Below are 17,421 nucleotides of genomic sequence, written 5' to 3'. Positions count from 1 at the left end.
ATACATGCACAGAACTCAACACGCACACACCAGCCAAACTCCCAAGGGTGTTTTAACTTTAGCTGACTCGCATATCAATTTGTAAATAATTTTTTATACATTTAATGAAATAAATTCTTATCTTTAGGTCCATGGACCTAATGATGCCACAAGTCACCAGCTGGGAAGGATGATCATGGAAAGACTGCTATCCAAACTGCAGGATGCAATGAGTCGCCTACCCCTAGATTTAGATTATTTGCAGTTCTTATGCGGTCATGAGATTCTCTTCATTTCATCAGTGTATGATCAAATTTCAGTCCCAGAGGAACTCAATGGCGAACTGTCAACCTTGAAAAACACAGTGGATAGGCATATTGACAATAACAATGAACCTGTTACTGCCCTTGAAGTGGAATTTGGAGTTAAGGGGCCCCCAAAGTGTATTATTTCCAGAGAACATCTTCAGTACCTAGTTAATATGCAGCTATCTGTTCCATGTATTGCCGAGCTTCTTGGTGTCTCAACAAGGACAATCAAACGTCGCCTCACTGAGTATGGCATTTCTCTAAAGGACACCTACAGTAAAATCACAGATGAAGAACTTGACAACCTAGTGAGGTCAATCAAAGCTAAAAGTCCACACCTAGGCCATAGAATGATGAAGGGACACTTACAAGCCTTGGGTAATCGTGTGCCATGGACAAGAGTTTGGGATTCCATGCATCGAGTGGACTCTTCTGGAATACTTGCAAGAATTACACAATTGAGATGTGTAGTCAGAAGGACTTATTCCGTCAAGGGCCCTCTTCATGTTGTTCACGTAGACACAAACCATAAGCTGATAAGGTATGTTATGCGTGTCAAGCCATTGATGTAGTGCTACTGAAAAGTATATGTGACCCTTTCTGTGAAAATATCACATATTGTGATCACATTAGATTTTGAAGTCATTATTTGTGAGTTTCTGAGTTTTCTAATTCTATTTAAATTCTTTGAAAATGTATGAAGGAATATAAGTAATGCCCAAAATTTTTTTGTTATTTGATATTTTTAATCCTTAAAAATGACTTATTATGCATGTGAGTTTCTCTCTACAGTTTACATACGCATTTCAACAGGTAATAACAGATTATCTTTTATCAGATATGGCCTTGTGATATTTGGTGCCATTGATGGGTACTCCAGAAAGGTATTTTTCTCTTTCTTTAATGCATTGTTGGCCTATAAATTTTGTACAAATCAAATTTCTGATGGAATGCGTAAGTCTAACTTTACTTTATGTCTCTCAGATCATGTAACTTGAAGCTGCAACAGATAACAAGTCATCCACTGCCCTCGGTTTTTTCCTTCAGTCAGTGGAGAGACATGGGTTTCCCTTGAGGTAAGACAACTTACATCATGAGTGTGTATGAATGCTTTGTAACCTCCAGTAATGATTCCTTCTTTTGTGAACGTCACCTTGGATAAAAGCATAAGCTAAATGTAAATAAATCCCTGCTTGTTTAAACATGGTTAACATAGGTTTCTTTTCTAAAATACCTGGTCATATTTAATTTTTTGCATTTAGAGTTCGAGGAGACCAAGGAGTTGAAAATGTAGAGATCGCCAGATGTATGTTTTCTGTGCGAGGTTGTGGCAGGGGAAGCTACATTTCAGGGAAAAGCGTACATAACCAGCGGTAAGCAGCAAGATAAGTTAGTTAAAGCTTGATATTCATTTTAAAGTGTTCTGTTTCTAAGAATGATGATTTGTGTTCAACATTACACACTGTTTTCTCTTCCATTTCTAGCATTGAGCGCTTTTGGCGTGACATATGGATGGCAGTTACAAACATCTATTACGATGTTTTGCACAGCCTTGAAGAGGAAGGATTACTAGAGCCAACCAACAGCCTTCACCTCTTTTGTTGTCAGTTTGTGTTCCTGCCTCGTCTCCAGGCCAGCCTTGACTCCTTTACTATTGGGTGGAATAACCATCCTCTCCGCACAGAGAGTAATCGAAGCCCAGAACAGTTGTGGGAAATTGGACTACTGCAAAACCCTGTCACTCCTCCAGTCCCATCTGAGGTATTTTAAGAATTTGTCTTTTAATGTATGTAATGTTTTCATGCAAGATATTGTCCCAATGTCCATAAACTATTACCAACTTTTAGCAGATTGCACAAGACGACGACTCTGACTGGGACACAGACATTATCTCTGACCAGCCGTGGACAGGAATTGTAGTTCCTCCAGTCGAATGCCCCTTAACTGAAGAACTTAAGGCCCAAATTCAAACTTTTTTAACCCAACCTCACACTCTCAAAACTATGGAAGAGACCAGTATTTAGAAGTTTTAAATTTTGTACTGCTTCATTCTTAATTGACACTAAATCAATCATTGAAATGACTAGTGAACAAATGATCCACTTACAAGCAAATTAACATCCAATTTAATTAGATAAACAAACTTAAGTTGACATTGCATACTTGTTTTATTTTCTGTATTTGCTATATTTAAAGCAGAAAAAGGCTCTTATAACAACATGTGTTCTCTAAACACATGCATTAAGATATCAAATTTTACAATATGTAACACGTTGTGTTCTCTACACATACACAGTAAATTTCAAAACCATAAAGAACATTTGCCAATGTATAAAAGTTTTTTTTCCCCGAACATGTACAATTCCATACATTTAGTAGCATTTTAAATTCTGTTAAAACCGTTGTCAAATTGAATGGCTTGCAACATGACTGACTTAAAAGAACTGTAGTCCCCCATGTGTACTGTGGGAAATGTAATTTTTCTGGCACAGGCACTTACAACTGGGAAGCATATTTTATGTTCTGGCATCCTCTGCATACACTCATGGTCAAAATGAAGAGAAATTTTGAATTCTTTAAGTTCTGACATTAGAAGAGGTTTGTGTCCCTGGCCAGTGAGCCATTGCATAACACCGGGGACAGTTAAGGGCAGGATGTCTCTGTCAGGGTTATCCTCTACAAGCAAAACAACTTGTTATCTCTAGGGTTGGTATTGTCTGAATTAAATCAATTACATTTTGACATTAATTTGTGTAATCTGCAGTTTTTTTAAACAATATGTATACTAAATCAACTCTGTCAGTTCATACATACCACAGCTTTCAATTTCTTGGAGAAAGTCTTGCAGAAAGTTGATTATAGCTGTTTCATAAGTCTCTCGTACTGATCCCTTCTCCGACATTTTCGGAAGAATGTTCTGCATGATGTAGTCTGCATCAGCCTGTGAAAAAAACCCCATCCATTTTCAGGTACATTTACACATATATGCATTTGGCTTTTATCCAAAGCTACTTTATTACTATAATAACATTTATGTAATACAATATATAGGCATATTTTCTTTTCCAGTTATTGATACCTTATCATCATCATCCACCACATCAGGGACAAAGAACTGGTGGCAAAGTCCTGAATGGTTTTCCAGAAGGTCTACAAAATTGTAGACTTCAAGACCTTTTCCGATTTGCTTCAACAAAGGGACCAAACGTAGAGTTGCATGAAGCACAATTGATCTGGAAAAAGAACCAGAAAATTCTGACATAATATAGACAGTGTTGTGGCTAATCAGTATAAGGCAGCAAAATTAAAACAGTTTGCAAGGTTTCAAATGTAAAGAAGTTATATGACTTTTTCTGACCTTATTATGGCCTCTTTATTCTCAGGTTTAACGGCCCCAGTAAAACCACAGTTAATTATTTGATCATTCCATGCAGAGAGATCGGTTTCTTCTTCCTCCACCTGAAAACACATAAAAACGTAAACTGTGGCAAATGGTGCTTGCGTAGAAATAAAGGTTTTATGAAATCAGATTTTATTTGGAAAAAATTACTAGCTTTTTAATCAAATGATAAAGTTCAGCATCATCCACATCATCTATAGTGAGAGTTGATTCATCCAAGTCCCCAGATGAGAGATAATCAAAGCACCACGGCCTCAAGAAACGGGGGGCAGGCCCACCCTGAGCGAGACTAACAGAAAACACTTCTCCAGCAGTCCTGAAAGAAAGAATACAAAGTAATATTTAGTTGTATGCAAAAATGACAACTGACATGTTACTACAATGTACAATATTACTAACCTAAAAAATCCCTTCTCCATATTACTTAGGGAGTAGATGGGGCTCTTCCCCCTCTGGTGTCCTCTGTGCTCAAAGAGGTGTTTCTCAATCTCACCAATCAAATGTACATGTTAAAAAAAGAATGTAATTTACTACATTGTACAATTATAAGCACATTAAAACATACCAAATCTCATAATGACTCGTGGTAACTGTTTATTGTTTTTCTAAACTTTAAATTGCTACGATGAATATAAAAACCTAATAAGGCGATTGTGAACCTGACTTGCCTGAAAGAAATCCCTTACGAATGGCACCTGTGTCAAAACCTGCTTCCCCCAAAAATGTTACACGCAAAGTATTGCCTGGGGTTCCTCTCTTTTGTCTTTGCCACTGCACCATAGCTCTTTGATAGAAGTCAGTTCGAGAAACACAGATCTTGAAATCCTTGCTGTCATCTACCCTACTTGCCAACAAACGCAATACATCATCTGGACTATAAAAACAGGAAAAAAAGATTAGTAAAGAATTCTGATGTCTCAGAGTTGTTCAAATGTAATAAATAGACTGTACCATTTCATGTCTGGGCCTTGGTTTTGCTGTACAGGTGTGCAACACGGAGGACTGCTCTCATAATCCAGTGTCTGTAATGTACTGAGTATATACCCAATGGTTAGATTGACTTCTTATAACATTTACAACATGTTATAACACTTATAATACTTAAAACATGTTTTTAATACATAACCTTATTAAATGTCTGTAAATGAAATAACTTTTCAAATCATTAAAAATTACCTATCTCCACATACACTTGCATGCATGGGCAACTCTGTCTGTGAAAATGTGTCTAAACAAATGGGACACTGTCCCTCATCCTACAATGGCAAAAGGATAACTGATTAAGTATTATACAATAAAATCCCAATTAAAACAATTGGTTATTTCCAAACTCCAATCAAGTATTTTGTTTAATTGGTCACTTTAAATACTTTGGTCACCAAGTATTTTGCAAGATCTAAACAAGCACTGGCTGTTTCAGTTTTTTTAACTTTACAAAAAACATTCTTATTCAGTTCTAAATGTTCAGTAAATTGTATGGACTTCTAACATGTGTGTAGTGTTTTTACCCCTTTGCAATCCTGCTATATTTTGCAAAAACGCCTAAAAAAAAACATACCCAAAGTAAATTGCATACTGTTCTTGAAGTATTTGGAGTATATGCATGATTTGTCATGACTGGGTACAGGAATCAGGACGCAAGTGCAGGGTTCACCATGAAATAAATAACGTTTAATATAAAATGAACAGAAACAAAACACGAGGAGTAAAACCATAACACAGGAACACGCAGTACATGGAACACAGGAACAGACATGAACGTAAAGACAATGACAATGATCCGGCGACAGGTGAGAAACAGACAGCAGTATAAATACACAACACTTAACAGGGAACAGGTGTGATGAATCAGTCCGTGAATTGTCCAGGTGACGTAATCGGAGACACAAACAAAACATGACACGGATCACCGTGACATGACCCCTCCCTCTATGAGTGGCTACCAGACACTCACATAAACAAAACAAACACAAAAGTCTGGTAGCGAGAGTCCAAGGGAGGGGTGGAGGGCTTGGGGACCCTGGCGAAGCCGGCAGCCGCCGGGATGAGACCAACAGGAACGGTAGGCCGGACTGCGGCAGGAGAACCGGAGCGATCGCTCCGAGAACCGAGGCAGACGAATTACCCCCCTCCTGGGAATCGCCGACGATCAGCTGCCCCCGGAAGTCATCTCCCATCCCCTCGCGGAAACAGAGACCCTCTCTCGGTAGCCACCCCGGGGAAATGATCGGGCGTGGTCCGTTCCGGATCCCCCTGCGAGCAGGATGGTGGTCCTCCGAGGGACCGTCGACGACGACTCAACCGTTGGGGGACCGCCTGGGCCGATCCTCCTCCCGCATGCTCGCAGGAGCGAGCGATCGCTCACGGTGGTCCCCAAGAGACATCGGGGCTGATGGGGAATGAACCCCGATGTCACTACTCCCCCTCGACGAAACTCCTGGGGGAGCCGCCCTCCGTGAACCCGCTGCGTCCAGTCTGGCCGGATCATTCTGTCATGACTGGGTACAGGAATCAGGACGCAAGTGCAGGGTTCACCATGAAATAAATAACGTTTAATATAAAATGAACAGAAACAAAACACGAGGAGTAAAACCATAACACAGGAACACGCAGTACATGGAACACAGGAACAGACATAAACGTAAAGACAATGACAATGATCCGGCGACAGGTGAGAAACAGACAGCAGTATAAATACACAACACTTAACAGGGAACAGGTGTGATGAATCAGTCCGTGAATTGTCCAGGTGACGTAATCGGAGACACAAACAAAACATGACACGGATCACCGTGACATGATTTTGATGTCTTTTGAAAGGTGTCATGATCCTGCCCTCCTGTCATAGTTATTCATAGTTGTTTATGGTCATGTGGCAGGATCGTGGCGGTACCCATATTTTGTGTTGTAGCACATGGCCTTTGTTTGGTCTGTGTGCTGCTGTGTCTCGTTTGTGTCCCCACCCCCCTCGTCTCCTCGTTAGCTCTCCCATCAATGTTTGATTAGTTTCCACTGTTCCCTAATTATTTGTTCCCTTATATAATGCCCTGTTGTCTAGAATCCGGTGCTCGTGCGTTTTGTATTTAAATGTGTTTGTCATGTCCTTGATAATGTTGTCTGTCAGGTCTCCCCGGATCGCGTCGATCGGTTTGTGTCCAGTCCGTGTTTGGGTCGAGTCCAGTTCTGTTTGTTAAGAGTCAGTCCTGTCTAGTCTGTATTATTTCTAGTACTGTTTTCCCCATCGTGGGTTTTTGCTTTGTGTTTGTCATTTAATAAAGTCTTGTTTCATGTTCCCCAACCTCGTCTGCGATTGGGTTCGTTCCCCACTGTCTCGCTCGGTCATAATAGAGCGACCGGGCGGGCAGTTCCTGACAGAACGCACGAGCCACAATAGAACCCAGCGGACGAGGCGTGGGTCAGCAGGAGCTGATCCACGGTTTGTGGGTCCAACTCCATCGTTCGGCCCGTGGGGCCAACCGGCCACCCCAAGTATGGCCTGGAGCCCGGAGGGCAAGCCGTCGAGGGTCTTCGCCGGAGCTGAACGAGAGAGTGGGGAGGATTTCGCCAGCACAGCCAGTACAGTCTCGTCAGCCAGCCGGCGCAGCCACAGCTTCAGCCAGCCGGCGCAGCCACAGCTTCAGCCAGCCGGCGCAGCCACAGCTTCAGCCAGCCGGCGCAGCCACAGCTTCAGCCAGCCGGCGCAGCCACAGCTTCAGCCAGCCGGCGCAGCCACAGCTTCAGCCAGCCGGCGCAGCCACAGCTTCAGCCAGCCGGCGCAGCCACAGCTTCAGCCAGCCGGCGCAGCCACAGCTTCAGCCAGCCGGCGCAGTCTGTACTGCCATTGCAGCAACTGCAGTTTTGTTTCCTGTCGGTACTTCCAGTCCTTGTCAAGTTTGTCATGCCCCTGTGTCAAGACTTTCCAGATCCCTTGTTCCTATCCTCGCCTGCACCCCTTGGACCCAGAACTTGGCCTACCGTGCCTCCCTAGTGTGAACTTTTGTATTGTTTACCCATGATGTCTACTAGTATTGTTTTTCATATAATCTGTCATGCTGTTATATTTTATGTCATGCCTGTGTCAGTCTTGTCATGTGATTTGTCTTGTGTAGCCCCTTGAGGAACGCCCGGGGGCGTCCCTTTAAGGGGAGGGTACTGTCATGATCCTGCCCTCCTGTCATAGTTATTCATAGTTGTTTATGGTCATGTGGCAGGATCGTGGCGGTACCCATATTTTGTGTTGCAGCACATGGCCTTTGTTTGGTCTGTGTGCTGCTGTGTCTCGTTTGTGTCCCCACCCCCCTCGTCTCCTCGTTAGCTCTCCCATCAATGTTTGATTAGTTTCCACTGTTCCCTAATTATTTGTTCCCTTATATAATGCCCTGTTGTCTAGAATCCGGTGCTCGTGCGTTTTGTATTTAAATGTGTTTGTCATGTCCTTGATAATGTTGTCTGTCAGGTCTCCCCGGATCGCGTCGATCGGTTTGTGTCCAGTCCGTGTTTGGGTCGAGTCCAGTTCTGTTTGTTAAGAGTCAGTCCTGTCTAGTCTGTATTATTTCTAGTACTGTTTTCCCCATCGTGGGTTTTTGCTTTGTGTTTGTCATTTAATAAAGTCTTGTTTCATGTTCCCCAACCTCGTCTGCGATTGGGTTCGTTCCCCACTGTCTCGCTCGGTCATAATAGAGCGACCGGGCGGGCAGTTCCTGACAAAAGGTAAGACTCTGAAGTTTGTTCCTATACAGTCAGATTCACTGCAAGTCTTACTGTTATAAAGTAATAGAACACACTGAAAGAGGGGGAAAAAATATTCTGCCTACTTTTTTTGTAAACAGTTGCCTGCAGATGACTAATAATGGGGAGCTTTTAGCTGGAAAACACATTCAGATCATAGCATGAAGCCTTACAAAGCTTTACCAAGCAAATTTGATTACAATATCTTAGAAAATGTGTCTTTTTCACATGTTTATCCAAGTTTATGTCTAGGCGGCCTTCTATAAAGGGCACTTGGAGACACCAAATGGCCCTTTGTAACCATTGACATAAAATGCTGTTTTTCTTGAATGCTTCAATGTACAATCATATTTTTGGGCTCTAATGAAAGGTTACACTTAGAGCTACTCTATTTCATGTCCAAATTTACTGTCAATAATTGCTGACACATAGTCAATGAAGCATAAACACTTTATAGTCTTGAAAAAACTAAATTCTTGAAACTATACTTGTAAAAATAAAGATACAAAACAAGTTCTATAGTAATAAAATACTTTTAATATTAGAAAAAACACAATCTAAATATATCAATGTATATAAAAAACTATTTAGAAATTTTACAATAATATTACAGGTTATTGGCAACATGCCACTCGTTATTACACTCACGGCTTTTCAAAAAGCACAAAGGCACATTTTACAGTTGTCTTTGCATGGCAGTGCCTGCACCTTAGACGACCTGTGGTGCTGTCTCCACTTATATGCAAAGGCTTGTGATGTGCTCTGTGTGAAGTGGGCGATGGAGCGGGCATGTCAGCAGCCGCTACCAGCAACTCACTAGTGTCTCACTAAATGCCTTCTGGTGCATTGGCACCTCCCCTTTACCTTTAGGTATATGCTTGTAAATCAGGAAGGCATTCACAATGGCAATGTCTAAGAAATGATAAAAAAGGCCTTTACCACTTCTGGGTTTTGTGGATCACTTTATAATAGCTGATTAGGGCATTGGAAAGGTCCACACCACCCATGCACCTGTATGGACAGATAAGACAACTTTGACGCACATCTTTTTTTCATTTATAATCTATATTCTACTATTATACTTGCATATGCTACTATTTTACTTGCATAAAGTAACACAGAAGCACACACACAGACACACACACACGCAAATACGGGCTCTTAGCAGAGGATGGTTTCGATCCATCGACCTCTGGGTTATGGGCCCAGCACGCTTCCGCGGCGCCACTCTGCTGAAACGCACCCCAGATGTGATTCGAACCCACAATCCCTGGCTTAGGAGGCCAGTGCCTTATCCATTAGGCCACTGGGGCTTTGGGGTGATGATCATGGACCATGTTCTGTTGGAACATCAACAAACACAGACATGCTACAATGGATTGCATGACATGTTGGGAGAACAGAGAACTGACATGACTTTGGACACGGTAACATCAGTTTTAGGATGTATGAGCTGTGTCAGAATGGCCGAGCGGTCTAAGGCGCCAGACTCAAGGTTGGCCGACCTTCTCAGTTTGTGAGGTTTCTGGTCTCCCAATGGAGGCATGGGTTCAAATCCCACTTCTGAAAGAAGGTTTTTGGCGAGGCATGATGAAACTATCATAGTTCTGGTGCAAATCTCATTCACAACAAGTTTTCAAATGTAAGCACTGTCATCAATTGGAACATCTGAAAGGGCCAATTTCAAACGTTCCCACAACATGCTCTGAATTAATTCTTTCATTAACATCACGTAGGCAACGGGTGGATCTGAATGTGCCAATTTCAGACTCTCTCCTAGAAATGTGCAACATCCATGGCATTGATGATCAGGCCCCTTTCTCAAAAGCGCACACTTGCTATTAATAAAACGAAGGTACCCATAGAAAGCACGCGTAGGCCTCATTTTTTCTGACCTTAAAATTGTGCACAGCTGAACACTTGCGGAATTATAATCGATGCCTTTTTAATGCCACTGACATATAAAAGAGCGCCTGTCAATGTTTAAATCCTTTATGAGCAGCAAAAATGGCTTATATTTCCAAATACCTACAGCAATCTGACAAGCAATAGCGCGTGCGTCTGCTCAGCCCCTGACATGGCGCTAGTGTTGGACTTTAAGGCGTCCATTTGCATGTTCATAATTTAGAGGAAAGGCAAAAGATACAAATATCTAAGTTCAAATATTTATTGATCAGATATGAAAAAGTTTAACAGCGCGCTGGGCAGTCTCAAGGCTACAATCAGCAAGCGACTAACGACCAGCTCAGGAAGTAACATGCATATTTATAAAATATGTGACGTCGATCTTTCTTCAGAAAATCTCCACCCACAAAGGCCGTTCCCCTCGTCCATCTGACTCCATCACCACACCCAATTTTAGCCTGTAGGCAAAGATGGACACACATAGACAAAAAAGAACAAACTGTTCTCCTCTCATCCCTGGGAGCCCTGCCGTTCCTCCCTAGTACTCCTCCACTCCACATATGGTTGACTTCACATAGCATGTTATATTGCTTTCTTAAAAACAAATCATTCATTTATAAAAAACATAAGCTGTAAGATGAAAGTGATTATTATGTAAAACATATTTCAATATCATGACATCATTTCATTATTCGTAAAATTGGTTATATGAATAAGGCACACATTAACTTCTTTAGATAGATAAACACATATTAAATCTTTTACTGCAATACTACTTCTAAGGAAACACTTTAATCATTATTAAAACCATCTGTTAGGAAAGAAAACACACACACACACACACACACACACACACACACACACACACACACACACACACACACACACAGGAGATTCTGTTCTTCAAGGTTGAGCTGCCATGCCCCCATTAAGTTATTCTATATGCAACCTTCATTTCATTGGTTAATACAAATTTATCAAAGACAACATCTTATATTTATTACATCAATTATTCAATGATTAATACTGATTAAGTAAGAAATACATTGCATATTTTATCCTGTGAATATTAAAGCATTAGTTAATAAAATAGTTGCCTGTTTGCTTTTCCCCCTCAGGCTTCTCTCTTATCTTGATCCATGCCAGGCGTAAATTCCTCAGCATATGCTGTCTCTCCCCCAACCAAAACCACACAGACAACTTTCTTGTATTCAGCACAGAAATCTTTGTTGTAACAATACACATAATTAAGATTAATCCCACAATTCCCTCTCTTGACCTCTGAAAGAGGTCACACATTTTCTCCTCATCATCCTCCAGGTTCTTTAGGCCTAATAGCGGCATGCTGTATTTGGGTGGATTTTCTTTTTTCTCTATTTCAGACACTATCAGTCTGTTACACAGGGATCTCCATTGTTTATGCCAAATATTATGGTGACTATAATTGCAGTTATAACTCCTAGGGCCCACAGAACCTTCCAATTTGCATATAGCTTCATCTCTGTGGAAAAAATACACTTATGCCTATTGGCTAATACTCAAATAACAATCGTAAATTCAAAAAGGAAAAGAAAAATGAAATATGAAATTAATACTCTAGAATTGTATAAGAAACTTAAGAAATTCAAAGGTCAAAATTCAAAGGTCAATATGGTATGTAGTTACCCAAGTTATAATGAATATATGGTAATTGTGATATTCAGGTCTCTAAACACTTCTGTCAGGATTTCCAGCACTTTGTGGAAATCCAATTTATCCAGGCCACACCCCAACCGGGGAGTGGATACACTTGTTATGTTTTCTTTCTCACACCACTCTCTCATACATCTGAGGCTGTAGGTAAAATTCTCATATGTTGGTAAATCAGTACAATTTTGTTTTGTTATTAAATGAAAAATCAAGCTGCCGTCGTCCGTAACTGCACATTCACCTGTGTGTTTGTTCTGTCTTACAACCTTTTGTGTACCGTACTTCGCTTTAAACTGTACGGCTATACCTGCCCCATAGGCACAATCTGCACTTACACAGTGTGCTAGGGGTTCTGTTACTGGGCTAGAAAAAATGTCACCTTTTTTATGCACAATTTTACAGAGTGTTTGTTGACTTTGTTGTTGGTGTTGTGTGAGTGTTACCACTGATGTGTTACCACTGATGTTTCACTTCCTGTTTGTCCTCTCTGTATTCCAGCTGATTCACTTTCACTTTCAACACTCTCCCTCTCTTGGACCTGAGTCCTCAGGTCCACACCTGTGTCTGTTAGAAACCCAATCATCATTTTTAACAGCTGGGTCGTTCTCACAATTTCGTTGTGTGGTAGCCTGTCAGGAAAAATGTTCAATCATAGCAGTTAGTTTGTCAGATGAAACGTCATGTGTTAGAGGCAGGATGGGATCCTGCACCACGTCATGCCTTGGACCTGGAAACTGTCGACCTGTAAGCAATTCAAAGGGTGTGAAACCAGAAATCCTGTTAACAGAAGAGCGAATAGACATTAATGCAATTGGTAATACGTCAAGCCATGTTATTTTTGTCTGTGCACATAGTTTGTCAAGTCAAGTTTTAATGTCAAAGTCAGGTTCATTATTTCATCTTTGCTCTAACATTGGGGTGATAAGCAGCCCCGAAACTATATGTCAATTCCAGTGCGTGTTTGTCAATTTTGTCAGATCTAACTTTGTCTTGGGAAACCATGGTTGGGGATATAAGTGGTTTATTAGGCAGTTGACAACAGCCACGTCATTAGGTACCTTCACAGCCTGTAGTATGTGTCAGGCTTTGCTAGCATTTACTATAGGCCGGCCTTTCCTGGTTTCAAACCCACCTATCTGCCATATGTCAGTTCCATATATACTGCACCAATCACATATGCAGATTCACTATAAACAATCACCCTCTCTTCACCAGTGTAGTGCAAGGCTTTGATAACAGCTGTCATTTCAGCTCTCTGTGCTGACCGTTTACCTTTCAATCTACCACTCAGTCGTGTTACAAAATCACCCACAACTTGCTCAACCACAGCAAAGCCTGCCTTCAATGTGTCATCTGCTGCTCTGAAACAACAACCATCTGTAAACAGTGTGATTAACGGTGGGGTAGTTGTCAGTGGTACAGCGAACAAACCATCTCTCAATTTATTTGCTTTTTCAGTCAATGGTATAACAATTATAATTAATTACAATAATAATAATTTGTATATCAGTCAATGGTATCCAATCATTTGGCTCACCCTCAGTGATTAGATCTGCCATGTGAACACCTTCATGCACATATATGATGTCTGGGCTGGCAATTTCCTTAAATACAAAGTTTGTTACAATAATCAGTTATTTTTCTATTGTCACAGCTTTTCTTGTTTACCTTTTATAGTGTTCTATGGTGTTCTTTTTTTCTTTTTCAATGTATTTCTTTTATCTATTTTAATTTCCTTTCTGCCATAGTTGTTCTATGCCATATATATTTACTTTTTAGCTCAGTACCATCAGTGGAATTCTGACTTCCTCTGTAGATACCAAATTCAATTATGCATTTCTTCCTGTCAGATTAATAGGAGTCTGATTTGATTTCAGAACAGGTAGTCACACCTAACAACAAAGTTCTTGATCAGCCTTTAAATGTGTCTAGCTGATTTTCTCATAAAGATTGTCTGTGTCCCTATAGTAACAAGGTCTTTACTAAACATTGAACGGCTGTTTACTCTTTCCCCTTTTTCACTCAAAGGCCCGTATGAAGATGAAAAAGTTCAGTGTCCAGTGAAATATTGTCCAGTTTCTCTTGCCTCCAAGAACATTATTGTCTTTGTGAGTCTTTCTGGATTCCACTCAGTCTTTTTGGTGTTTCATCCTTGTAAATGTCTCTGACCATATGCAGTGCCCCCTTCAGCGCTTGAGTTCAAGTATAGTCCCATTCAAATAGAATGTGTTCTCAGTCCAGTTTATGAGTTACTTCTCTCTTTGCAACTCCAACACTTTGATGTCACACACAGTTTTTGCCACTGTCTTTTCATTGCCAGCTTTTATTTACTTTCTTGAATGTCAAAGGATGGGAATAATCAGCCCACAAGGTTTCAGCTTGACCCATGCAAAATATTGCCTTTCAATTTAAAAATAAAATGTATCTTGTGACCACCTTCCACCATCAGATGAAGACTCCTCTTCATTTTGTTAAATCTTTTTGTCCTTTATACAATTTATCTGTGTCATTCACCTTTTAACAATTTTCTGTCCTTTTTCAATTGTTCATCTTCATTTCCACATTTAATAACTTGGTCTCTACTCTTTTCTCTAATTTGTTGTTTTTCTTTCAAAGCTTCGCCTCTGTCTTTCTGCTAGATTTTGCTTAATCCCATTTATGGTTTTAACAGACTCAATATATCACAGACACACTACATTTTCACACAAATAAAATCTACATCTACATTCAATTCACCGCTATTGATTTGAAAAACAGGCTGTTTCATTGGGGCTTTGGCTTTCTCATAAGGAGGAGGTGTGTGCAAGGAGGGGTAGATCGATTTCACTGGGGGTGGAGCTGGAGGAGGAGCCGTAGGTGTCATACTTGAGTCTGGCTGACTGTTTCCTTGTTTAACTTCCTTTGGCTTTGCAGCTGCACCACTGTCAACTTCCCCTAACTAATGCAACCTCTTTCTGTCTTTTCTTAACATCTTTAGGATCAGTTTGGGCCATCATCAATTGAATTATTTTTAGCCATGGCACATACACCGGTGAACACACATAGTCATCACACTCTTTCTGAAATTCAGCCATAATATATATCAACGTTCAATACACGGTACAAATACTATTACAATACAATTTCTCAGACAAAACCACAACAATAACAGTAAGACGTCAATTTTCTTTTCCAGTATTCGTAGGCCTTACACCTCACGGGCTGCTGTACACCCCCTACGGCTACAACCGAGTCGGTATTTTATAACACCTAATGTATTAAAGGAATCCTCAACCTTATATTTAATTCTGTTAACTTACACCGCCATTAACAGTATTCGTAGGAATTTCAACTAACGGGCCTTTCACCCAAATTGGTACTTTATAGCGCCTAATGCACTAATGGCCTCCAACCATAAATTACAATATTCGTAGGATTTTCACCTAACGGGCCTTTCACCCAAATTGGTACTTTATAGCGTCTACTACGCTAAGGGCCTCCAACCCAATTTCAATTAATCTCTTAATATCTATAAAAATAAAAGTTTTTCACTCTGATCAATTTACAAAAATTTAAATTTGTAATTCAGTTCGGATCTCCTTATCAACACAAGTAATTTGGTATATCCAAATAGCAGAATTCGATACAACAGGTTTCTGCTTACCTTATTTTAGTAGAGCGCTCATTTTGTGTTGAAATGGAGCCCTCCCTTACTCTGGTTTCTTCAATGTGAAACCCTCCTTCCTCTCACTCTCTCCTTTCCCTCCACAAAATCTCGGCGGTCACCAATTGTTGGACTTTAAGGCGTCCATTTGCATGTTCATAATTTAGAGGAAAGGCAAAAGATACAAATATCTAAGTTCAAATATTTATTGATCAGATATGAAAAAGTTTAACAGCGCGCTGGGCAGTCTCAAGGCTACAATCAGCAAGCGACTAACGACCAGCTCAGGAAGTAACATGCATATTTATAAAATATGTGACGTCGATCTTTCTTCAGAAAATCTCCACCCACAAAGGCCGTTCCCCTCGTCCATCTGACTCCATCACCACACCCAATTTTAGCCTGTAGGCAAAGATGGACACACATAGACAAAAAAGAACAAACTGTTCTCCTCTCATCCCTGGGAGCCCTGCCGTTCCTCCCTAGTACTCCTCCACTCCACATATGGTTGACTTCACATAGCATGTTATATTGCTTTCTTAAAAACAAATCATTCATTTATAAAAAACATAAGCTGTAAGATGAAAGTGATTATTATGTAAAACATATTTCAATATCATGACATCATTTCATTATTCGTAAAATTGGTTATATGAATAAGGCACACATTAACTTCTTTAGATAGATAAACACATATTAAATCTTTTACTGCAATACTACTTCTAAGGAAACACTTTAATCATTATTAAAACCATCTGTTAGGAAAGAAAACACACACACACACACACACACACACACACACACACACACACACACACACACACAGGAGATTCTGTTCTTCAAGGTTGAGCTGCCATGCCCCCATTAAGTTATTCTATATGCAACCTTCATTTCATTGGTTAATACAAATTTATCAAAGACAACATCTTATATTTATTACATCAATTATTCAATGATTAATACTGATTAAGTAAGAAATACATTGCATATTTTATCCTGTGAATATTAAAGCATTAGTTAATAAAATAGTTGCCTGTTTGCTTTTCCCCCTCAGGCTTCTCTCTTATCTTGATCCATGCCAGGCGTAAATTCCTCAGCATATGCTGTCTCTCCCCCAACCGAAACCACACAGACAACTTTCTTGTATTCAGCACAGAAATCTTTGTTATAACAATACACATAATTAAGATTATAAACAGCACGATTAGTAAAACAAAATCAAATCCCACACTAGGCACTTTTCCACGTCAAAGACAGTTTTAAGAAATATGGACTTTGCCGTAGATTTTGGGGGACGCACACTTTACGATCAAATCTGTGCCTACGCGCGCTTCATAAATGAGTCACCAGGAGTCTTGAATAGGCTTGTAATTAAGAAAAAAAGTACAGCCGCCTTTCCAAAGATGAGGACTCATGGTGAAACGAAGTAATGTCTTGTCAGCGTTTTCTCAGAGCCATGCAGGCTTTTAACTAAAGGACTGCTAGCAGAGGATGGTTTCGATCCATCGACCTCTGGGTTATGGGCCCAGCACGCTTCCGCTGCGCCACTCTGCTTACACGCTCCAGGGCACGACTCCACCTAGCGTCCCTAGCTAAGAAGGCCACACTGATGTAGAATTTTGGCATCATGCCAAGGATTCAGGTGTCTTGAAAAACTTGTAATTAAGAAATAAGGTACAGCTGCCTTTCCAATGACGAGGACACGTGGTGTAACGACGTAATGTTTTGTCAGCGTTTTCTAAGAGCCGGAGCAATGCAGGCTTTTAATA

General features: G+C 40.4%; 1 protein-coding gene and 2 non-coding genes across 3 annotated transcripts; 1 reads left to right on the top strand and 2 right to left on the bottom strand.

Annotated features, from left to right (window-relative positions):
* Window positions 1-2,670: 2,670 nt before the first annotated feature.
* Window positions 2,671-4,646, bottom strand: LOC135767329 (uncharacterized). The gene is made up of 8 exons (XM_065276970.1): window positions 4,639-4,646; window positions 4,358-4,561; window positions 4,087-4,191; window positions 3,838-4,003; window positions 3,646-3,740; window positions 3,367-3,520; window positions 3,102-3,228; window positions 2,671-2,963 (listed from the first exon to the last, which is right to left on the bottom strand). The coding sequence occupies exons 1-8, from the start codon at window positions 4,644-4,646 to the stop codon at window positions 2,671-2,673; spliced, it is 1,152 nt and encodes a 383-aa protein (XP_065133042.1).
* Window positions 4,647-9,655: 5,009 nt separating this feature from the next.
* Window positions 9,656-9,728, bottom strand: trnar-ccu (transfer RNA arginine (anticodon CCU)). Its single transcript has one exon. It is a non-coding gene; the product is annotated as a tRNA-Arg (tRNA).
* Window positions 9,729-9,872: 144 nt separating this feature from the next.
* On the top strand, window positions 9,873-9,984 carry trnal-caa (transfer RNA leucine (anticodon CAA)). The gene is made up of 2 exons: window positions 9,873-9,910; window positions 9,939-9,984. It is a non-coding gene; the product is annotated as a tRNA-Leu (tRNA).
* The last annotated feature ends 7,437 nt before the right edge of the window (window positions 9,985-17,421 follow it).

The sequence above is a fragment of the Paramisgurnus dabryanus genome, chromosome 6 (genome assembly GCF_030506205.2).
Source record: "Paramisgurnus dabryanus chromosome 6, PD_genome_1.1, whole genome shotgun sequence".
Classification (NCBI taxonomy): domain Eukaryota; kingdom Metazoa; phylum Chordata; class Actinopteri; order Cypriniformes; family Cobitidae; genus Paramisgurnus; species Paramisgurnus dabryanus.
This window is presented reverse-complemented; position numbering and strand designations above follow the sequence as displayed.